Source organism: Gallus gallus, chromosome 5 (genome assembly GCF_016699485.2).
Source record: "Gallus gallus isolate bGalGal1 chromosome 5, bGalGal1.mat.broiler.GRCg7b, whole genome shotgun sequence".
Classification (NCBI taxonomy): Eukaryota; Metazoa; Chordata; class Aves; order Galliformes; family Phasianidae; genus Gallus; species Gallus gallus.
Window position 1 is genome coordinate 44423741 of NC_052536.1, and position 25432 is coordinate 44449172.

The following is a 25432-nucleotide window of genomic DNA, read 5'->3' on the forward strand; positions in this document are numbered from 1 at the left end:
GTGTATTAAATGGGTTAGGCTGATTGTTTCTGAATGCCTATAAAAGTATTTTGAAGGTGACCTAACATTAATACAGGAGACTAAAGCAATAAATGGCAGTAGAAGTTCCACGTGAACAGCACACATTCACACTGATCAGCACGAGAGGAGAACTGCAGACCACAAATAAATGCACATTTTAGAACACTTTTAGTGACGTGACTGAAGGGCAGAAGAGCCATAAATAACTCAATTTGAATCTCCCTTCTCCTGTGAAAGCCAAATTCCTTTGGCAACAAGAAACCAGCTTCCTGAAAAACACAAGGTAAGAGGACAATTTAACCTTGAGATAAATGTGGTGGTTTTGCGGGGTATTTATAACCCACACTTTAACTATTTAACTCTTACTTAGGCTACCACATTGCTTTGGATTTCACTGCACTCACAATTCTCTTAGGTACTCCCAAACAGGTCTCATACCTCTACTGGTTTGTGTGACAACAGCTCCCAGTTTTCCTGTCTCAAAAACCCTTACACACATTCACCAAACAAATGGGCTATTTAAAACCTTCCAGTGTCCAGTGACCCACATTAAAACCCACCCATCAGCCGGGGACAACCAAGGCTCTTGCAGTCGGCCACGGGAGCCAGAACAGGAGCTCCACCTCTCTGACAGAGGTGCTTGTTATGCTTTCTTGCTTATGTAAAAGACATGGGATTAGCCTTCAAATCTACTCAGAGCGCTCCCGGCTCCCTGGGAATAAGCCATCTCCATAGTAACAGCTTTAATATTCAGAGAAGAGACCCATAGACCCTAGATGGTTTTATGCCTGCTTGTTGAAAACAAACCAGCCTTGTCAGAGGGCACACGGTAACCTCACAAAGAAGTTGCTTTAAATATTTAATGGGAATAAGACAGGCAGTTACAGAGTCCTGAAATCAGCAGATGTTATGGTGTAAGGAAGCTATACATTTCAGGCAAACTTCCCTCTGTGCCAGCCTACTGCAAATGCCCAAATAATTCCACTTGGTCACTGAGAAGAAAGTTCATACAGCAAAAAAGTATATTAAGAAAAATACAGAGAAGGGAGGAAGCAGACCAATGTGTCTCAGCTCCTGATCCACAAGATGGGGATGGCAGCAAACTGTCAATATTGGCTCGCCCTGTTCCCTGACTGCTGCTGCATGTCTTTCAAAGAGACAACTGTGGGACATCACTGTGCTGCGACAATAAGGCATCAAGAAAGGTAACTTAAATTATACCTTCAGAAATTACTGGTAACAAAGTCAGGGCTCACGTTACACAGGGAATCAGTCAGAGGGTGCAAGTTTTGCACACCTAAAACCCTCTGAAACTAGTATGGAAATACCTGTCGGCGTGAGGTCTGTATTTCACTGTGATGAAAACAGTCTCTAGTGCTCTCTGCCAGAGCATGGATAGGAAGGAAGTTTACCCAGGAAATCCACAGAAAACAAGCACCCTATCTACTTGAGCTTTGCAGAGCTACTAAGTGTCCACGAGCACTTTTAAGCTAGTGTTACAGATGTTACACTCCAGATTTTTAGCATTCTTTCCTTAATCTGGCACATACTCTGGTTTTCTTCGTCTTCCCTAGGGCAAAGGGAACTGGATAGGCCATTGCCTGCATTTGTGGCAGCGTGCTCACACACACAAAGTGTGTGTCCAGACCCAGTGCCTTGCCTCCCAGTTACCACATGAGAGCACACAGAAAGCAGCTCACATATCCTGCTGGTGGGCTGCTGCTCGGGCTTGCTGAGATCAGCTGCTGTGATGCAACAGCAGGCTGCATGGAGCCTCTTCTCTGTTACCTGAGGTCAGACAAACATAAAACCCACATGCTATGTGACAGAGCTACAGTTAAATATCTCAGCTGGTAACCACAGCTAAATATAGCCCAGACAGTTTTCTATATAACAGGAGACACAATAGGGCTTTTAGACATTTATCTTTAACATCTTTCCAAAGTGCCACTAATGCTAAATGAAACAGATAACAAATAACATCCTCCTCCAGGTACATCTGCTCTAAATTCTAATGTTAAATTAATCTTGATATGATATCCATGAAGTGGCAAGGTCAAATGAGCTCCAAACTACGTAGATGTGAAAGAGAATGGACAAGGAAGCCAAGCTTCTGGGCAGCTGGAGAAGGCTTTGGTCAGGCCTGGTCCCAAGATGCAGCTTGAGCTCCATGAAAGAGGCTGAAAGATACCTCTTCCTTTCCCTCCCCACAAAGCAGCAGTACTTCAGGTCCTCAAAGTGTCTAATTTGGCTTCCATTTGGCTCTACTGCAGTCCTTCCAGGATGAGATGACTTGAGGAAGAGAAGTGAGGGAAAGCCCCTTCCACAGACTGCATGGTTTGAACCCAGTGCTGACACAGCCCATCAGGGACTCCTTTGAGCAGTGCTGATTTTCAGCTTCTCATTAGCAAAGGGTTGGCTCCACTGATGAAGTCAGTCTTTGCAGCTGCTCATCTCTGAATCAAACTGGCCCATGGAAGGAAATGCATCTGCCTGGGCTGAATGTGCTTTTGAGCAACAGGGATACATCTCTATGTTGAGACATAAATTTTCTTCTGTTGAATTTTGCTCTGTTACTTCTCCTCCGGTCTTAGCAGCTTTAAGATCAGCCCATCTCTCTCAGTTCTGCTGCCTTTTACAGATTTGAATATTGCTTTGCTTACCCCCCAGCCTTCTCTCTTCCACGTCTGGTCCCTGCTGTTGTCCTCTAGACTTTCTCCAAGTAGTTTTCAATGCCCTATGCCATAGTGATAAAGCCAGTAGCTATCTTCCCTACTCGCATGGTCACTATGCAAAAAAAATCCCATGTGTAGAACTGTGCACAAGAAGCTTTCCTGTGCTCTCAAGTTATCTTGAAAAGAATATGAAGTTGATGTCTATTCAAAGACCAATTACTGTGCAGATCGAAATGCAGAACTTGCATTGAATATCAAAAACTGTTGCCTTAGGATAGACATACAGCAGAGCACAAGGCCACAGGCAGTTCTGCAAGGTGATGCCACTACAAGGAGACATTATGTCTCTTTAAGTTGCTAAATTTGCCACCAGCTGTTGCCCAGTATGGACTTTTCAATATTTCAAGAAATGAAGCAGTTCAACCTGTGCAAAGCACCAAATTTGAAACAATACCTGCAAATAATACAAAAAAAAAAATCACCTAAAAGTACAGAATGCAAAATAGTGCAAAATGCAGGATTGCAAAGAGACGTCCTGCACCACTGATTTCAATATCCAGTGTCTGAAATATGAACCTTTTCATAAAACTGATCTGGCTCTGACATCTGATTCAGGTGACTGCATCAACACCATATGGCACAACTAAGCAGCAAAGTGACCTGTGAATAGCAGGCCTGGAGGTTTGAGAGGGAGCCAGACACAGGCAGGTGAGGCACAACAGGGCAGCACTGGAATTGAGGACTTGGATTGAAAGATTAAGGAGATGGGTGATTGAGGGCAAGACTTCTAGACATAAAGATATCTCAGTCATACTGAAAATTCAATGACAGGCTAAACAAGATACGTAACAGCCTGGCTATGTCTCTGAAAAGAGACAAGACTATTCAGGTAATGATACAATATTTTCAAAGAGAAAAATTCCATGTAAAACAGCATCAGGGATTATACAATCTTTTCCTATGTTAGGTTACCAAATCTAGCACAGGTGGCAGAGCATTACTGTCTCCTGTTACACACACTTGCAACTCGTAACAATTTCAGTGGTAAAGGATTTTGTTTAGCTGCTTTCAAGGCATACAGTGCACTAAAGAAGTGAACAAATTTTCACATGTGCATTCTATTGCTTTACTCATTATCCATGACCCATTTATGATAGCCTTCAAGGATATTTAAAACTTCATAGCAACTCCTCTGCAAATGCAGTTTCATTATCTTCCTTAGATTCCTGCTGTTGTTTTGTGCACAAAAGCAACATCTCTCCATGGAGGAAACAATTTGCACAGGAAGAGATTTTCAAGGGAACAGTTTGCTACTTCCGCCCCCTCAACACTTTTAATGGTACAGAGTCTGGAGAAAAATCATCTTAGAGGCTCTCTTAAAATAGAACGTATTATTTCTCTCTTCATTTTCAGAATGAGAGGCAGACCTAGAAAGCTCAAGCCCCAGCACACAGCCCTGTGCTTCAGTTCCTGAGCAACAGCATGAAAGCCACGTTACAGCTGGCCACTAAATTTGGACTGCATCTCCTAAAAGCTACTGTTTCAGTAGCACATTCTGTATCTACATTAGGGTTTTGCTCTTGCTACATTAAACACTGCCTGATTTCGGTACAATTCTGCATGCTGCTCTCCCTTTCCCCACCTGAGAAATAATTATATGAGACACCAGCAGCAAAACTTCACGCTAAGCACACACTACATGGCTTCTGCATATGCATGAGTAGAAAGGTCTTTCTCACCTGGGAATGCATTTATATCAATGACTGCATGCTGCCCGGTCTGATTGTTAATGATGATATCGATTCCAAAGAGGGAAACTCCCAGAGCTTGCCGCAGTGCCTTAGAGATTTCCCGGATGACATCATCATCTGGCCGCTCAAACACCCCTTCGATTTTATCCAGCTATAGAGGAAAAGGACACATTACTAACAGAGGCTGAAACAGTCTGAAGTGCAAAGATTAAATCTCATTTCCAGGTCCAATTTCCATCAAACTGCAGAGAACTGCATGAAAGAGAAACAACAGGAACTTCTTTCATAATTCAGAATCCTCCATAGAGCAGAAGCTCACCTACCCTAAAGCACCCAGTTCTTTGTTTCATATCGGTGCAGTTCCTTAACATATGCAACAGCATAGGAATAAATGGAGAACCACTATTTTAAGTACTAAATCTTTACCTTAGAAAAATAAATTCAGCTAGCCAGTTTAATGCTGTGCTGCAGCTGTTCTGGATACACCTCTGTTATTACAGTGTAGATTTTGGCCTGCCTGTGTTAAAGCACTGATAAGACAGACTTGTACCTGCTAGCTTCATCTGAACTATACAGCACAACTCTGCTGGTATCTTCAAGGCAGCAGCTAATTCAAAAGGGATAGCTTTCGTGTGAATGTTCATCTGTAAGTTATTCTGCAGACATGTATTATCAAGAATGATTTAGATTATTTATGACTGGAAGATGTAATTTTTTCACGTTCTAAACAAGAGGTTATGCAGCAGAAGCACACTGGTATGCCTACAGAAGCGTGCATGGAATATGTATGTGTATGAGAGGTGGCAGGTAATCCACAAGAGCATATTCTCTACATTAACTTAAAAGTAAATTTACCCACAAAGGGATTTATGACTAGCACAATTACAGCTTTAGAATTTTACATGCGCATCAGTCTTGCACACAATTTAAATTAATCATTGCTGACTACAGAGCTATTCCCAAATAGAGCACGTGAAACAGAAAGGAATATGAAGACTCAGATTTAAAGGACTCAGCCCTGCAAAGTGACTGTCACAGCAGCTGAGTACCTGAGGCCTTATTTGGATTCATATGTACAAAGCTTATTAAAAGGCCTAGTAATGTGAGCATTAATCCGTGCCACCTGCTTGCATGACTGGACTCAGAAGACCCCCAGAAACAGTCCTTTGATTGCAGCTCAGCAAAGCCTGCACTGCAGCCAACTACTGATCCTCTATGGCCCTGTCCAATGCAATTTCTCTGAATTTTCACCATTTGTCTTTCCTCACAGAACTGAGGATGATTTATGGTTATGAAGCTCTCCAGACAGGGAATGGGCAGATATTTGTATTCAGAAGCTTCTTCCCTTTGTCTACACTGGCTTTGGGGAGTTCAGGCCTGGTGCATAGCAGACAGACTTGCTGATCAGTGCTTCCTCACCAAAGCTTGGTAAAGAATAGCAGAGGGACACACAGCTACACTGGTTCATTATACTGAACAGATCTCAGCCAGCAACATGGAAGCAGACAACTTAAGGAGAGTTGCTAGCTACCGGCACTTTGATATGAAAGAACTAGATAGACTTCCAGTTACGCTAGAGGAAAAAGAGCAAGTATACTTACCGCTGTTAAGACAGATGATGATTCTGGCTTTGAGACATTGTGGCTGTTGAAGAATATCGATTCTCTGTCTGGAATTAAAAGAAGGTTGTAAATAACTGTACAGAGGATTTTAATTTCCAAAGGATGAGTGCAAGGAACAGCAGATGGCACTGCAGCCCAGGGAATCCAGTCTTGATCAATGCTAGGTAGTTCCCTGCACCATCTGCCCTGAAGCGTGCTCCTACCCACAGCTTGGCTACGAGCACAACCATGGCCCGGGACAGCTGTGGTTTCCAGACTTCAGCCCTCAGTTAAACAGAACGATGAGAGGTTAATAAAAACTAGTTTTGATTCATCTATCAAACAAAATCAATTAACAATGAAGTTAATTTCTACCAATTAGATACATGCAATATGACTACTCAGATCAGAAGGCATGCTGGCCTCTGACTTGACATTTAAGAGCAGCCACAGGGCCATGTACAATAAAGATGGAAGAGTCGTGAAAAGCAAACTTAAATCCACTCTAAAGTCTGAGACCACCACGTACTCTTCTTGCCTTTCCTCCCATTCAGAAAGGCCCTGTGCTTTCAGACAGCTCCAGGGAGTGCCTCACAACCATCAGACCTGCTAGGTAGGTTAGGTAGGTACTTCTAGCCCAGTCCCCTTGGAGTTCTACTGATAAGGGAAAGGAAGCTAGACACTTATCCTTGTATGCCCACCCAACTTATCTTACGTAACCTTCCAGACAACTTTAAGGTTTTACACTAATGGGTGAGATAGCAAAGGCATTTTTAAAAAAGATGCCTTAATATATTCTCTTCCAGCAAAACCACAGCCAGTCATAGTATTTTATGTGAACACAGCCTATTTCATTTGATCAGGACACACAGCACAACCAGAAGTAAATATATCCGACCTACTGCCATACATACCTACAGACAAAGTCTTTTACCAGCATCCTACCGAACTCCACATAAACTAACAAAGTATGTCCTTGTGTGTGGAAACAATGGTGAGCACACATTGATATATCAAGATCAGCAGAAATCACTACAAAAAGTACCAAGAAATTGGCACTTGTTTAATCATTTCCTTCAGCCAGATCCCTTTTACTCCTTCTGCTACCTGCTGGATTTTCCTGCTTGCAGGACTCCATCCACCATGAGCTCCAGGGAGCACCAAGCACCTTCACAGCCTGTGTACACTTAGTGTGGCACAGCCCCAAGAAGACACATCTTTGCCTAAGAAGGACCCTGTCTGTGTTCATACTTCTGCTAGCTGATAGAGAGATCCATGCCCTGCTAATTCCTTCTTGCTTCAGATGCCCCGCAAAATGTACATCTCAGGCCCATCAAGGGGAAGGAATTTTTTTTCCATGCAGGAAATTTTAGAATCTTCTAATGAAAACCTTTCATGTGACTGCTCTCTAGTGACATATAGGAGGATCACTGTTCTTACTGACAAGACCGTTCCTCCTGTTCTCCAACAGCTGGTATCCACAAAACAAAGAACACTTGCACCAAGGTTTACAACAATGGGCCTCATATTTCGGGGAAAGCACAAGTGATTTTTAATTTAAACACACATATATAATCAAGGTAAAAATAGGGAAAGGAAGTTCTGAAGCCATGTAATCCAGGAAATCCTCTCCAAAGCACATTTGTAAGCAAACTCCGGAACAAATGATGTGACCTTACCAGGAAATCAGAGAGTTTCTCCATCTCCACACTTCCACATTACACAAAACACTGTTTCTAACAGGTAAGACACTGCTTACTGTTGCATAAATATTTACTATATAAATGTCATTCATATATATTCCAGAGCATTTGAGTTATCCCCCTTCTTACTGAAATAATACAGAAGAAATAACATATAAGAACCAGATGTCTTCATTTAATCAATCCTCTCCAAGATTTTTTTGAGCTTCCTTTGACCCGTTTGTTGCTAAGGTTCTAAGAACAATCACTTCCTTGTAAATGAGCACCATATACCTGAGATTCCAGCAGAGAAGTTCTTTAAAGATGGTCTTTTCACCACTGTGTAGGATTCCCCAACTACAAACACTTTATACAGCACAGCATTGTGGTTGATGAAGCTCTGAATGACGCAAGGGGGGCGGACAGCTTTCAGACCCTCCTGGTTGAAGATGATCGCCATCTGAAAACACACACAGTTGTGCAAAAGTCTTTCAATAACTTTATATTCACCAAGAAGCAGTGAGGGGGAACATCTACCGGCGCATACATATTGACCAAGCGTGGATGGATCCCTTCTCAGCAGCTAGTCCTACTTCATTACATTCCACTGACACACAACTCTTCAGACACAACTGGCAGCATAACTTTCATTTTCAATGAAAATTTTATTCTCAGCTCTTCACAATTTCATTTACCCACTTCTATTAAGAATGTTACTGGAATCACAAGTTTCTAGAAGAAGAAAAATAAAATATTTGACAATTACAGCCAACCAAGTCTGTACAAATACAAGCTTGTATCATGAGAACAAAAGAAGTGTGAAGGCGTAGGTCTGTGTTCTAACAATACAAGTTTTACTCTGAAGCTGTACTTCCTGTGGTTCGGGTCAGTACAGTTGCAGTCATAAGCAATGGGGTTTCACCCACATCATCAGATAACTTTTTCCAGCACCTAGTATCTCTTACTGTTAGAGAATTTGGGGCTAATGACTTTCAGTTTTGACCCATTATTCCAGATGTACAATTCCCTTGAAGGAACTGTACAAAATACGCCCCAACAGAAGTCATGTATAGGGCCTTAATGATGAACACCAGCTGAATCAAGCAATGGATTTGATGCTGGATGGTGCAGAGAAGTATTCTGTCAAGCCAACATATCTTCAGCATAAGCATATGTTACACAGCTCTTTGCATAGAACCTTCCATCAACTCACTTGTGTGCATATCTAATTACCATAAGCATTGTTTCCCATCTTGCAGGTTTGTAGATGGGATACAAATATGTCCATGGCTCCAATGCAGAAATGGCAGCAAGCACTGTTCTGGCACAAGCTGATGAAATTACTTTATACCCAGGTGCCCCTGAACAGCTGTAAGGATACACTAAGGTTTGTTCCCTAACCTCAAATCCCTGAGAAAGCTATGCTCTCATTATCTGAATAGAAACTCTCTCCTCATCATTCCAGTGATGCTGGGCCTTGTTAGCCAGAGACACACAAGAAAATTTTGTCAATCAGATCAATATGAGTAAGGACTTGGCATGGTGCAAATGAGTTATCTGACCACATGCTTCCAGTCAGTTTTTGTACCTTCTGACATTATCTTACTGCAGTTATAGTAATTGGAAGGATTTTACAAAGAAACTTTTCTGCTTTATGTTCTCTCTTTTACTTTATATTATATACGATCAGCTACTCATTTGCTGTACGCTGCACTGTCCATACCAAATTCTTGATAACATCTCTGTTCCTGTATTAAAAATAGTAAACTTAATAGGCTTTGTTGACCAAAAACAGACATGACAGATGATGTAGTGACTACACATTTATAGTTAAAAGTCTGAGCTTTTTTTTTTTTTTTTTGTCTTTACCTATTCAATATTCTGCTTTGCTCCTTATCTGGTTGACCACGTAGGATCACAGAACTGTATATAAGCACAATGACTCAGATTAACATTTTCTAAGTTCAAGTCAGTATAAGCGTTCAATGCCTGCTTGCAGCTGATACACTTATGCTGTCTCTATTACACCAGATGCCAGCTGTTTGACACACAGACTGAATTTGTGACTGATGATCACCTGCTCAAGAAACCTACTCTAACCATCAGCATTGTCCATCAAGATGATTCAAAGCAACAACATCATTTGCCTTTCACTGGTGGCAAGAACCATTGTTCTTTTCTCCTTGTGCATAGACAGTTGCCTTTACAATATGTACAATATCATACTGGTAAAAACTATGTTGTTCTTATCCTTCAAGTGTTCTCTGCAAATATTAGTGAATTCATTCCTGGAAACCACTCTTTCAGGTACTTACCACTCTTTTTTTTTTTGGGGGGGGGGGGGGGGGGCGGGCGGGGGTGGAGAGTGCGAAAACCCACAGAGTTTATATTCTCAGCACAGAACTGAGCCGAGCTACTAGAAACCAAATGAAACCTTTCTTCTGCAAAGCTCTGTCTTGACAGCCCCACGGACTAGCATACAACCCAAAAACTCTCATGGTGCTGTGCTATGTTGGTTCATTGGGATGTCTCATTCCTTCAGCATGTATGAATACAGATCCAGGAATCTGCTTACAGGGTGTGCTTGCTCTTTGTCATCCAGCACAGACCTGCTGTATCTGGCAGTAACTTGAGAATAATACTTGGTATCATAATTTTCAAATGGCATTCCCTGTTACAGATGCAGAGCTCTTCTAAAGGCAAAACAAAATATTTGGCAGCAAGAAATTTTAATGTCAATGTCTTTAAGGACTTCAGTCTGAAAAAAACCCCCACAAAAAACCCTGCTTTTTATTCCTGTCTGCTCAATATTTAGAAAAAGACACACTCTGGACATGTTTTCTCACATTATGGGTCCCAGTGATGTCTTACAGCAGCTTTACCAAAGGACAGTTGTGTTCTGACCTACTAGCAGCTGGGAAGGAGAACCTTTAGGCATCGTCTCTGTTCAGTTTCTAACAGAAATGGTACTGGCAAAGTTGGGTTCAAGTGCTGTACTGCAAATTCTATCAGCCTGCTCAGAAGCCATGTGGAACTGTGGGACATGAATACTAACAGCACCTGACCTAACTAGTTTGTGTTTTCACAGCAAAATATGAAGTCTGCCAGACAAGGCTGGCACCAAGCTCAAATTCAAGCCTGTACCTTCAGCTGTCCCCGTTAGCCAACACTTGATCTTTCTGAGTAGTCATCTTATGAAGAAAAGCAGATTTCTGACCAGATTGACTAGATTGCATTCTAGTTTCAGGGTCAACTTTGCAGTGGGAATATCTCTACAGCAAATTAAGCAAATGCCAAAGGAGGGGCCATTAATAAAACATGCAACGATTTCTTCTAGACCTACTATCTTCTAGACAGACTGTAATGTAAACAGGCTATTTATTCTATGCTTCCCTTGCCATTACTGCCCATAAAATAACATTTACAAGACAGTTCCTCTCTGATTATAAATATACTTTTGGATTGCTCCTGAGAACTCAGCAATTTCAAAAGTGACTACTACTACTACTAAATATGTAAAATGCCATGTTAGACTTGAGGCTTTTTTCCAGGGGACCCTTTTTGGCTTTAGTTCATGTGATAAAAATGCAGCTTACAATTATATTTCAGTCCAATTTTTGCTCAGAAAATGGAATTCTGGCGGAGGCAATGGTATGTCTGCACTGTATAAAGGAAATATTCACCAGGGAAGCACAAGTCAAGGCCTAATTGGACAGGCCCTGAAAGCTTCACACATTCCAGATTGCACTTGCAGAGGAACTCTACACAGAAAAAAAAAAAAAAAATCAACAGAGAACCAAGTCTTAAATTCATTAACGATCCAGTCCCAAGTGCTCTCAGGAACGACAGCAAGAATTCATAGCAGCTGCTCCAGCAAACTAACAGAACTGCCTGTCATGCTTGTAAAATGATCCAAGCTAAGCTTTAATGAAAAACCTAGCTATGTTTTTAAAAGTATTGTCCATTCAGAAGTTCAGCTGTAGGTATTCTGTTCATCTAGACTGGCATTTTACTTTAGGGCCTTCACTTCCCAAAGATGCTGCAGCAACATACTGCACATTTCAGGAGCAGCTGGGAAACCTGGAACAGTGACCACGTTGCTAACAAAGGAAGCCAGGCATTCCTGGAGCCAGCGGGGAGGACAGGATTCTCAAAACTGAGCTGTGGTATGCAGGAAGGCAAGAAGCACAAATGGAAAAGAATTAAACCAGGACTCGACTTGCCTAAATTTAGAGGAAGCTAAGCTCACAGAGAATGCACTCCTTCCAGGAATACATAACTGTTTTAACTGCAATTGCCTTACGGGAATGAGGAAAAGCAGATAATGCTACCAGTTCAGTTCTTCCCACAGCTTCAACCACATTACAACTGAACATGCCTGGAAACAGACGCTATTTGCTATTCCTGTAGCTCCAATAAGAACCAGCCAGCCTTTATTCACATTTCTGCCTCATCGGCAGCACAAAACCATTTCTTACCAGTACTATATAGATTTTAGAGGGGAAGCATAGTAGGGCAGAAATCCCAGCCCCCTGGTGTAACCTCCCACCAGATGAGAGGCTGACAAAGAAGATGCCTTGCAGACAGAACTTGAATACAAACTGTTGGAAGCAAGTGTACAGTTGGACAACTAGCGTAGTTAGGATGGTACTCTACGGGTGTTACAGTCAGAAAGATTATCCTGGTGAAAAAGAAGCAATCAAGGAAGAAATGCTTACCATATCCGAAGATTTAGGCTCATGGTGGAAAACTCCACAAAGGAGAGATCTCCAGAAAGAGATCCTTCCCCAGTGGCAGTCAGCCCTTAAATGGGGTCTAGGAGAGGTGCAGCCAGGTTCCACAGGTGAATTGCCTTCACCTGTGCTCCCACGGCTGACTCAGTCATTGCCTCAGGTTCAGGCCTTGACTCAGCAGTTCCCATACAGCAAGAAAACCAGATAATAGAAGGTTGAAACTGCTACAATGAGCTTTTATGTTAGGAGGTTAAAAACAGATTTGGCTATCTTTCAGATAAACGTAAAAAATACTGGTGTTATCAAACCCAATGAGATGTGTGGGAAGGTGAGTGGTTTGGGCATAGCCCTCATTCTGCCTTCCTAAAGAACCAGAAAGCACCAGCCAAACTGCCGCAAGGGGAGTAGAAGTAGAGCTGCAAGAGTTTTTAACTCACCTCATGAGAGTTGGTTCCATGGGCCACTCTGGTTTTACAAACTAAATAAAAAAAAGAAAAAAGCACCACTGAGACAGGACACACAAAACCCTTACAAATCCATTCCCACCCACGCTTAAAATCACTGGAGGCACTGACTGTACCAGATAACACTGACAGCCACTGCTTGAACAGCATCCTCAGTCACTGCAAAGCTTAGCTTGCTCCAACCTCTGCTCTTTCACCTACCCCCAGGAACTGAGATGCAAACAGAGGTCATTTGTAGGGTGAGACAGAGGTGGAAAGCTCAAGAGTTAGTGCCACCGCTGGTACTGCCTGCCCACTCAGAGGGCTTCTCCACAGATCTGTGGTTTTGCCTGAGGCTGAAGAAATTTACATGTAGCACAAAAGACCCACTGTCCTGAAAAAAAGGGAGCTGGGACACATTGGAAACCAACTGCTTTTCCTGCTTCCCTCTTTCTGGGGAAGGGCCGGAGACCAAATGGTCTGAACCAAACTAAGGCACGTATGTTTTTTCACAGGAAATCATGGAGGGAGACAAAGAAGCAGAGAGAGCTCAGCAGTTCTTTCTTCCCCATATTCCTTATCTGCTCTGCATATCTACGTGGTTCCCATTTCCATACCAAAACTGGTAAGAGGGAAGAGAAAAAAATGTTTCTGCTATTATGAAACCAGGAAAGAGCTGAAGATCCTGGGAGCCACATGATGTGCAAAGATGATATTATTCATATGTTCATAAGAGGAGATAAAACTTGCATGTAGTGAGGAGGTGGACAGGACAAGACTTCTCTGGGGGCTGCTGGAAGATGCAAGAGGACAGGCAGCTATGAAAGGTAGATGACCTGCACTAGAGTCCAGAATAAGTTGTAACTGGACATTTTGGAAAGTGGTGCATGATGTCATACAGACACATGCTCTGGAAAGCAGGAGAATTTAGAAAACAAAAATTAAGTAAAAGAATCAGGAAAGAGCACTCCTACAATGTCACTCTTGTTATTTTTTTAATTTTATCATCATTTAGAGGGACTGACTCAGGCCTTCTGAATACACAGAATCATAGAATGGCCTGGGTTGAAAAGGATCACAATGATCATCTAGTTTCAACCCCTGTGCCACAGGCAGGGTCGCCAACCACTAGACCAGGCTGCCCAGAGCCACATCCAGCCTGGCCTTGAATGCCTCCAGGGACGGAGCATCCACAACCCCTCTGGGCAACCTGTTCCAGTGTGTCACCACTCTCTGTGTGTACATAGATTGATACAGGGTCATCACTGGCCAGCCTGTACTGAGAAGACAGTGTACATGGGGTGAGGAAGGGGTGTCAAAGCCATTCAGCAGGCTCTGAATTCCTGCTTTCCAGTCTAGTTTCAGGGGACCTATCTCTTTTAGGAGAGCAATGACAGAGAGGGCAAAATATGCTTTTTTCACACAACTTTACCTCTGAACCTAACAAATGAGGCAAACACCAAGGGAACAAACACCAACTAACCAATTCAGCTCACTTAATACCGGAAAGAATCAAATTAAGAAATAAATTAAAGCACAAGCCCCATAACAAAACCTGCTAAAAAGCACAAGATCATAGCAGCTATTTGAGACTGTAGGCCCTTGGAGCCTGCAATATATATTTCACACTCTTTCTTCCACCTTCCAAAATTGTAATTTGCAGCCTGAACCATGGACAGGGAGGGGTGGTGGAAAAACGGGCAGTCAGCAAGGGAGTGATTTTCTCAAGAAAAATAATGACTGTAGCTGGCAGGAAAAATCTCTTGCACAAATTCAGGACAAGAGGCTAACTTTGTTAGAACTATTAGCATTTCCCAGGAACACATATCTACTGTAGAGAGGTGTTTAAAGTAATGAATATCAATAAAATGCAAAACAAAAGCGGAAAGGGAGGAATTCTATTCCACATTCCAATCAAACTGCTTCAGAGCATCTGAAGATTTCAACAGTCTGTACGCTCTGGCAATGAAACACACTCTCCTGCCGTGTCGGCCACGGTATTCTTGGGGGAGCTTGTGCAATATTCCAAACCTAACTGAAGCACCAATTAAAAATCCAAATACATACTGAATGGGAATGCCAGTCCATTCTTCTCTATAAGCTGCAAGGTATCTTCTCCACAGGCACTTGTCAACTCCATAAAGGGTGGTGAACAGATCCTCTCATCTACAAGACAAAAGGAGACCAAATTAACATCAGGGGTTTAGCTTCTCAGCTGCGTATTTACAGGCTCTCTTCAAACTGCTTCTTGGTAGTCAGCTATACTTTACCAGTTGATATTAAATCGTCAGAAAGACTATCAGCCAGACATGGATTTGCAACTCTGGAAACATTTCAGAAGATAAAAGGCCAATTTTGGGACACACTAAAATGGAAATATATAAGGCCTACATTTTCTCAAGTAGGTAGGCAAAAACCATTGCTCACTCAGAAATACGTAACTGCACAAGCTGTAGCCAATGAAGTAAAAAGATATAAGGATGTTAGCTTTTAGCATTTTACAGAAACATGTATGGTTAGCAAGCGTGGTGGGAGCAGGCAGTCTCTCAAAGCAGGGATTACTGGAGTGCCACTCACGCAGCAGATTCCAGCGTAGCTGTATTTCAGGCAAGGTGAGAGACATGCAATACATCTCACTGTTGATTGAGACATCTTTGTCATGAAAGCAGTGCTCATCTGGTTCAGCAAAGCTAGAGACAGAACACTGCTTTCCACGGAGACACTGTGGCAAGACTGTTCAGAGGACTTTGATTAAAAAGAAAAAAATAAAGAAACCCTGGTAAAATTTAAGAGTAATCGCTGTTGATGTTGTGCTTATTCAGATGAGGTTGTGGGATGGCTGAAGTCAAAAGAGCCCTCTTAGTGATTCAGTAGATTGAAGTGCTCTATGACTTATGCTCTGTTTGCTGTAGGAGAACTTCAATTCCCCAAGGTATGCAGCAGGAATGTAGGGAAGGCATGGTAGGATTCAAAGTGCTCAGTCATAAAACTCCACCTCTCAAGAGGGTTGGGTTGCAATTTCAAGTGTAAAGAGGACCTTTGCTTCAGCTACAGTTCTGCAACAGGTTAGTGAGACCAAAGATTTTCAGACAAAAGCTTGACACACATTGACAAAATCAAATCAAGAACATCACACAGACAAGAGCAACTGTCTAAATGAGCTCCTCAAAGGAAAATACTGTGTCCACTGAGTTTTAACTGTGGACAGATTGACACTGGAGTCACAAATGAGTCATAACTCAAGTCAGCTGACAATATGGAACAGTTCAGAATGAGTTTGCCAAAACTCATTTATAGGACTTATTTCAAGGGACACCACGCCAAACCTTTCTACATGATGGGAACAACAATACCTAGCAAGCTCAAGTCACAGGTTTGTATCAGCCAGCATTTTTTCTTGAAAATAAGCAAAACATGCCCTACTAACATCCACATCAATCCCAGTGAGCAGAGAGTCCGAACAGCTGGAGGCTATGCTATGCAGAATTTAGGAAGTACATGTAAATTAAAACCCCAGTTAAAATCAACCATATACTCTCAGACTACTGCATATTTAGAAGCTACTTAATAAGCACTGTCAGGATTAATGCTTTTCACTTCATTTTAAGTATACATTTATGCATTTTCTCTCATACGGAAGGGGAAGTAGCAACACTGACAATAAAACAGAGGCAAAACTTTTTATACTTTGTTATACAGATTTCAATAGCTGCTTCAGTGCTCTGAGAACATAGGAGAACTCTAGCCATTAGCAATACTGTTGCTACAAGAATTTTCCTCTGAAAAGACTATTTTCATACTTCCTAACAGGAGCAGAAACATCGATGCTTTGAGGTCAACCTTTAAAAACTTAAACGAAACATCCCAGACTTCAAAGTTTTCAGTTTGTTGCTATGAAAATAGAAAGCAGCATCCAAAAGTGACAGGTACTGCAATATTTACAAGCCTCTGCCAGAGTGGAAGAAAGTTCCTTAGTTGGATGAATTTAAGGAATCAGATTTAGTTTACAGATACTTGGGAGCAACTTTGCCTTGGCAGCTCTCCCACCCATATGCTTAAGACTCACAAATAACTTTGCCTTCGGAGTGCAAATGAAGAGGGATGTATGGTTCTATCTCACCTCCCTCCATTGCTCTCCCCTGCAAACAGCAATTGGAGACAGGAAGGTTTCAGTGTTCCTGCCAATTACATGACACTTGCATGGGGAGATGAAGGAAGGGGCAAACAGTAATCTCTTCGACACTGTACTTAGAAAAGACCACCTGGATCAACAAAAATTATCAGAGGAGACTCTTAGCATGTCAAAGTGCTCCTGCAGACTTTGCACAGCAATGGCATTTTGTCCACCATGAAGGCAATTCTAGCTCACTAAAGCTGCTAGAACAAACCATTAATTCATGGCTAGACCCGAGGACAAACAACACTCAACCCAAGATTTCAGTACAGTCCACAGCTAGAAGTGCTGCTCTGAGTTTAACTGCACACACTGCAATTCTGTAGGTGGCTGTCAGTTTATAAAAGTTCTCCAGCTGTCAGTGACGATCCTTTCTTCCTTCCAAAGGCGGCAAACAAACTCTGAAGCTTTCTCTCATCACTGAACTCCTACTATCAAAGTGAGTGCAGTCTCAACACACCTTCTCTGCCCTGAGGTCCAGGATAGACATACAATTCTATGTCCAAGGCTCAATCTCAAAACTGGGTTTAATCAGCACAAAATTATACCACACACTCCATGTGGTGCAACAAATAGCCACAGGCACATATAACTTTCCCTTCTCCTCCCACAGCAGACAGCAGCTACAGCAAAATGCTACAGAGTACAAGTTGGGTGCAAGATGCTTGGCCGCTGCTGCTGCCTCTTCCCAAGCCAGTAGCGACCAGTCACCATGGGGAACCATTGTTAAAAAGGAAACAATAAACATACAAACAAATGAACATAACAGTCTAGAGGTGAGAACGAAAGACAGAAGTCTGGCCCTACCGCTGACTCTGCGTTGACACTGACTCTTTTGAAAAGGCTACCACGTCTTCCATCTTCAGCGACGCACAAGTGCCCTTAGTTCTCAGGAGACTGTTAAAAACACAATTTCTATACTCTCCAGTTCAGATTGGAAAGCAAAACTCAGGCACTTCCTCCTCACAGTGGGTGCATGCTTCGAGTCACACGACCAGCAGATAACTATCGTTATCAGCCCCATCTTCACGCGGCCTTTAGTGAACAAAGATATCAGAAAAGAAAATCTCTCCTGGTGTCAGAGGAGTGCAGGGATGAAAGAGGCTACATACTTTTGTAGGGCATGGTTACAAAGTGATATTTCTTTATTTTTTCCAAGTGCTTGGTGGTCTGTCAGAGACCTTCCCTTGGAAACTTGGCCAGGCCCTACAGGTAGGCCATGTCAACTCACAGCTGCCAACCTGACAGCAATGAGGAAGGGCTGCTCAGACTTGGCAGAGTTCAGCTCTTGCTTCAGACAAGTACCAAAAGCATCTGTAGCATTTTTGTTGTTGTTTGAAACAACACATTGTATTTAAATGTAAGGTCAAAATATCACTGTATTCCTCCTGCTATCTTTGTCCTTAACTTTATGGTACGTCTTGGTACATAGTTTGTGGTGTTCTGCTTTCTATATATTCTTTATATTTTCTCTCTTCATGATTATATGATCTCAGATAGCTTCTTCCCCCCTTTCTTTTGAACTTTCTACATTGTTTCCAATCCCATCCCCATTTCTTCTCTATGTTGAACTTTATTTAAACTGCCATTTCTGTCCTTCCATTGCTACCTACACTGAGCTCATCCCTCCCTCACCTCCACATGAAGACCGTGGCTGAGATCATGCTGACTGCAAACGAAGAGCAACAGGTGACCTCTGAAGCCAGCAGGGAAGCAGGCATTACCAGGCCATGAGTGATGGCTGGGCCAGACAGTAACGGCCTCTGGCTATGCAGATTTGTGGCACCAGACATGAGCTTTGCCAGAGCAGAGATCCAACCCCATCGAACAACACAGGCATTATTCTGGATGAAGTTCAATGAGGGTAACAGAAGAAACTAGGATATAACGATGTGGAAGTTGCAGAGTAAATACTGCTTGGGGAAAAAAAAAAGTTTTCTGGCTTTGAGAAGTGGCTGAAACCTTAATGCCTGGGGCTTGCTCAAACAAGAGGTGGTGAGCAGTGGTCCCCCACCCAGGCTCTGTGCACTACTGGTGGCCTGCAGACAGACTGCAAAATAATTATAAAATACCAAAGTCCCCAAAAGAAAGAAGGTATGAGAAGTCCAGTGCTGAATACACACTGCCATGCAGCAGGTAGATAAATCAAATAAAGGGACAATAAGAGCAGTACGTTTGGTCTCAGTTTAACCAAACCTTATGTGATAATAAATGGAAACCACTGTGACAGCATCATACAAGACAGGCCCTGGACGGTATTCAATGAGGATTGATAGTCCTTGTACTATAAATGGTTATGAAGTACTGACACATAGGGCAGCTGTGAAAAAAGCCTGAACCATAAGAACAAGACAAACCATAAAATATTTTCCTATTCAGATTTCTGTTGTCCTTACAACTTTGGAGATCTAAGACAACAAATAATGAACTGCAGATCCAATCTTATGTTTTCATAAATAAAAAAGTGCATTTCCTTTTCCTCAGAAAAGGATTTTAAAAAGAACAGTTCAGGCTCACAGATTGTCTGCAAGAATAGCTCAAAACCCGTGGCTAGGAACTGAACCTTGAGGGTGCCATTACCTATTAGACTTCAGATTCACAGTCTCAACACGTGTTCCTACCTTGTAATTCTCTCAACACGTGTCTCTACCTAGTAATTCATCCCCTTTCACTATCTAATGTAGGGAGACACACTGAAGAACACATACTTACTTTCAACACCACCAATCCTATGCCATGGGACCATGACCGCCAGTCACATCTTATCTCAGAGTTGTCATTTGGAAAAGAGGGAGAAGGCTTTGCCTCTCTTTGGAACTGGGATGACTTATGAAGTTACATTAAGGAGAGTTTAAAGGAAAAGATCTTTTGATGCTACCAAGGCCATTATATCAGCTGAACAAACTACCTGTTCGAAGCTTCAGTTTGAACATCAGCAACCAAAATCCTGAGAGAGTTACTGGAAAAACAAAAGGCGTTTACTCAAGAATATATTTTCTTCTCATCAGGCTCTTTAGAAGTAGAATCTTTGTTTACAACCAGGAGGTACCATGAACACACTGATAAGAAGGGAAGGGTAAAAGGAGTCACTACAATTAATTTCTGAAGCAGATGGAAGGACAAAGAAGTTTGCTAACGCAGCACAAGAGAAGGTCTGGAGTCCCCTGGGCATGTTACAGACTTGTCCTGAAGCATATAAGGGTGTTAACCCTAATTCTGTTTAGCAATTAGAAATAGAGCACTCCTGAGTTTCTCTCTGTGGCTGGAAAGGCTATCAGCTTTTTTCTGAAGAAATGAGGAGCACAATCTCCACATCACACATAACTTTATACAGAGAAATGACAAAGCTACTCTTGGAAAGCGCTGGTCTCTGCTGTAAACACTCCTTAAGATAACTAGGACAACACCTCTGTCAAAATCAGGACTGGATTAGATCAATCACCACGAAATGCTCAAAGAGTAAAAGTTAAGCTTTAAGCTTTAAGATCTACAGCAGACCTTATCAAACTCTGAACTTCCAATTTTACTGTGAAAAGCCACTCTTTAGTTGGCTCAGTGACTTGAAGATGCTTAAGACTCTGTAAAAATAAATAGAGATGTTCAACAAACCATGCTTCACTGTAGCTTCCACCTGTTTGCTGCACTTTACCCCTATTGGGACAGGGAGGATGTACAGCCAATGCAACATCTTTTTCTCCTAATACAATAAGGGGAGGAAATCTGAACTTCCAGCTCACCCTTCCCTCCTAAGTTCATTTTCAACAATAACAACAAAAAACAACTTGAAGGTATTTTAATTTAAATAACTACATGACTGTGGTTTTTTTTTTTTTTCTTTTTTTTTTCTTCCCCTTCAGAGTGTATTTAACCTCTGTAAACTTAGCAGAGCTTTGGACTGTTACTACTATGGTCAAATAACCCCCCTCACTGCTTTCTCTGGTACTTCATTTTTCAGTTGAAGTTTCATGAAAACCAAAATTTCATAGTGTTTATCAGGCTTATTCTTTTGCACTAAAAATAACCTCAAGTTGTTTTTGCCACCCTTCAGAAATTTATGTTTGTGTGAAATACTGGCAGAGCAGATTTAGCTCAAATATACATTGATTCATACATATCACTGAAGAATCAAATCACAGCTGAATAACCACAGGTGAAGCCTTTTACTTTTAAGTCTGGAGGGAGAAAATTCCAATTCTTACAAAAAAACAGCTGTATCTGGGGTGTTTTTAGCAGCATATTCCAAAGACACAAGAGGGCAGAGCAAACTTACCTTTGGGGGCATGATGCTAACTTTGCCAATGCTTTAAATACCAGGAATTGTGCACTGACTATGCTAAATGGAACATCTGCAGAAGCAATAGTCTTCATGTCTAACAAACTGGTGATTTTGAAGCACCTGGGCCAAGTGAGGAAACCTCATAACTGAATATAAATAAGTATTCAAAGACTCCCGAGGAACCTGCTATTCACATGCAGTTTAGGAGTTCAAGTTACAGCTTTTGAAAATAATGAATTTGGCTTACATTGGAGAGCAATGACAGCAGTTTATATAAAGGAGAAAGTCAAAGTAAAGGCAATGTGATGGATGTTCCCCCAGGCTCCCCTGCTGAACCCTTCTTCACGGATAGCCATTCCACAAAGCTGTGATCTGCATCTCCAATCTTTTAAGTCTAGATTTTCATCTTATGCCAAGTTTCCTCACTAAAATGGATGCTCCTTTCTGATTCCCAAGAAAGGAATTCACCTTTCTCGGGCAGTTAGGCTGAAAGAAGCAGTTTGCAAACAAACATTCAGCTTACTCATTGTGATTAAGCCTCAAGGGTATTTGGAAGCACACCAGTGCAGCTACAGACTTGCCTTAAGTTAAAACAGACATGTGGTGAAACTCGCTCACTGGCACCGCCAACCATGTGAGCTCACGGAAATGCAACAAGTTCAGAGGTGAAAGATTATCTCATCTCATTATGGAGACAGATCAGAGGAACAACTGGGAGATGTGTGTTGATCATCAGATTACCTAATTTTTCAGTGGGTAAGAGCAGTTACCCACCACGATGCAAACACAAGAGACAGAAAGCTTTGCACTTCAACTTAAACAGCACAACTCTTCTACACTTCCCCTCCCTCCCCTCTATTTTTAAAATACATGATTTCAGGTGCTTGTAAAATGCAGCATTTTGGCTATGCTATGTGCTTACTGTACCCCAGAATTAAAGCCTGTTTCAGGAATGTAGGAGGATTAACCAAAAGTGGACTACCTACAGGCTTCCTCCCCCTCCTGCTTTTTAGGTTTCTCATAGCACCACATGCAGAGGCTCTCAGGGAGTCACTTGGACATACCTGCCTACACAAAACTGGGAGAAATGGACCTACTTTCCAGAAGAAGGCTATAACCTTCTGGTGCTTCTTAGGCGCTGTGTAAAGAACAATCTTAAGCAAAAATGTCTGATAAATCATAACAAAGTATAGAAAAAACCTGCTACAACCACCTATGTTGAAACTGTAAGATTTCTTCTGTATAGTGATGAATACCAAGAAGTCAGGGGATCATTTTACAGGCAGGAATGTTTCCAGTGATATGGGAAGAATGAAAGCCATTTTCCTCAACAAGAATTAAAAAAAGAAAGAGATTATTTGGCAAGCTCAAAGAAGAATTTATCTGCATTTTTATCCCAATAATGTCCTACTCAGAACCCCAGCTTTGGAAGTACAGATATCTGTGAAACCCTAAAGGGATTTCCAGAAGAAAGACAATGCAAAATCTGCTCTGTAAGCCTGCTCTATTTTAAAATGCAAATGTAAGGTTCTGTGTGAATACCTGAACCCCATCTAAAGGCCACTCAACTGCCTCTAAGTGGTGATGTCTATATGCTGCATTTCACATACTTACCCATATCATGCATTATTTTAGTATGCAGAATGATAAATGTGTCTCAGAACAATGAGCCAGTGTCCAATTACAGCTCTATCCTCTGAAATACCTCTTGCATTGATGGTTCATTGCAGCTTATTTCAAGCTTCCTCCACCCAAATGCTGAGCCAAGAAACTTAAAACTAGTACAAAACAATTTCCAACCCAAATTCCCATCCTCGAACTACACACATCCAGGACAGGAGCCTGTACACCTCTTGCCTACATGGTGGGTGAGAGCAGCAGATGGTGGTCCGCACTTACCTGTATAACCACACACTGCTTGAACATGGCCAGGGAGCACCAGATTTTGTGCAAATACATTGTTACACAGTACACTTTGGGACTTGAAGGAAAGGCAATAGCACAAGGGCCCTCATGCGTTTGAACAGATAACACAGCAGCAAGGAACCTCACAGTCAGTTGACGTGCATAAGAAATTCAGTTCAAAGCAGAGCAGCAGTGGGATGCTATTCACACACTCAGGAATCTAAGGTGGTCTTTGAAGGCCCAACATTGAATTCCTTACTGATTTTATTTGCATGTAATGCTACTGACTTAATTGAGTTATTTTCAGAAGGCTGCAGAATCCATCTCTCCATGTCTTACACAAAGTACTTGGTCTACCAAAAAATAAAACTACCACTGAGAATATTCATGGTAGAGGGATGATGCCAGCCATGACACAGGCAGTTTTTTCTTGTTCATGACAGTTCACTTCCAGACATTAGAGTATCCAGAAGAGTACAGAGTCAAGGGGAGCTCTTCATAGCTTTAATCTAACAGGGCTGATGGCCTTTAACCAGATCAGTTTAACGAGCACTTGGAAGATAAACCCAGTGAGAGACTAGACAATGCATGCCCAGTGCTTTCTGAAAATACCATTTCCAACTGGTATGTGCTGGGTCAGAGGCAAAGCAGGAGCCCCATGGCTGGTGAATACAGCGATACAGCTTTCCCCAAGGCAGAGGCTTCTCAGGCCATGCTGAGTACCACAGCCAGATGGAGCCTCCAGAGCAGAGCCCCTGTAGCAGCTCTGCTTCAGCTCAAAGCAGGCAGAGCAGAGTTCTCGGCTTATAGTCCAGACCACACAGCTGGTAAAGGTGAAAATGTGAACAACCATTTAGTCCTTACTGCCTCACCATCTCACGGGTGTATGATCATACCACGCAGTGCAAGAGCTTATATGCAGATCTATAGAACGCACCAAGATGTTGGGATAACACTCATTGGAGAGGCATATCACTATCGCTGTACTAGTGAGCAAGGCTGACAGCAACTGAGCAGAGCACCTCCAGTCAGACATTTTGTGCATCTAGCTCAAACCTAACAACATGGGGCCACCTCGGGGCTGTGAGGCCAAAAGGATTTTTCGGAGACATGGTGACCACTGTTTTTACTTGTGTTTCATTGCGCAAAGCAGCTTCCCAGAACAAAAGTGCGTGCTAGCAATGGTTTTCTCACTGCATCATGAAATGAAGGAAAACAATGTAGTATTTCAGTAACAACAGGAGAAATAACTGTTTAGTCTGAAACAAATATAGCTTTAAACAAGGATGGAGAAACCCAAGCAAATCAACATCACATGCAAATAACCATGAACCCTAAATCTACACGTGACAAAAAGGTAACTTCCTGCCCTAACAATGTCTTTGCTCAGATTAGCAAGCATGCGGAATGTTTACTTTCTACAATGCTCATAGTTCACTTTGTGGGGTGGAAGGAACAACCAAATTAATACTTTGTATTTTTGAACCTTGAAAATTTGAAATAGAGGTCATAGGCAATTCTGAAATGCTTAAAAAAACCCATAATCTTCCTCACAGAACACTGGTTCTCATCTCAGAAGGTCCTGTTCTGCACTTGCCTGCCATGGGCACAGCTGGAACATGGCTCATATCCAAAGGTTGTTAGGCCCAGCTGCAACTGGATGGCTTCTCTTAAGTGGAGTGGATAGGGACCACTTTTAAACCACCAAGAAGAAATAACTTTAAAAAAACAAGCTACAGCTATTTTTATTTAATACCAGAAAGAAAAAAAGCAAAGACTTCTCTACATGGGAAAGTTTTGTTGGTGTATGTTTTTCTGTTATAATTATGTTAGTATAACTATATAGCAGAAGAATGATCACACACCATTCTGTTTACACTGTGTTAATTTCTTCCTTTAAGAAGTCCTCAGATGGCCCTCCACTCTTCTTCTTTTTCTAAATAACTCAAAACACTCTGGGTAGACATTGCAGCATTCCTGCACTGCATCACAGATGACCAAAACACTGTGCAACTAAGTGAAGCTATTGGAAGGCAAAAATCAGAAGTTCTTCTTGGCTACTCCAAGAGCCACTTTGTTTTCATGGACCATTACTTACCTTATATGTTCAATAGTTTGAGATTAATCACTCATAGTCACATCTGTCTCTGCCAGAGACTGCAGACACTGAT

General features: G+C 42.0%; 1 protein-coding gene across 9 annotated transcripts in view; it reads right to left on the reverse strand.

Annotated features, from left to right (window-relative positions):
- ITPK1 (inositol-tetrakisphosphate 1-kinase) overlaps positions 1–25432 on the reverse strand; it is a 134005-nt gene that overhangs the window by 7518 nt on the left and 101055 nt on the right. For all 9 annotated transcript variants that reach the window (NM_001012588.2, XM_040701046.2, XM_040701042.2 and 6 more), the window contains 5 exons: positions 14974–15072; positions 12901–12941; positions 8025–8190; positions 6049–6116; positions 4436–4598 (listed from right to left, as the gene is read on the reverse strand). In NM_001012588.2, coding sequence (NP_001012606.1) covers positions 4436–4598; positions 6049–6116; positions 8025–8190; positions 12901–12941; positions 14974–15072 — 537 coding nt within the window. The remainder of the gene's footprint in view (positions 1–4435; positions 4599–6048; positions 6117–8024; positions 8191–12900; positions 12942–14973; positions 15073–25432) is intronic.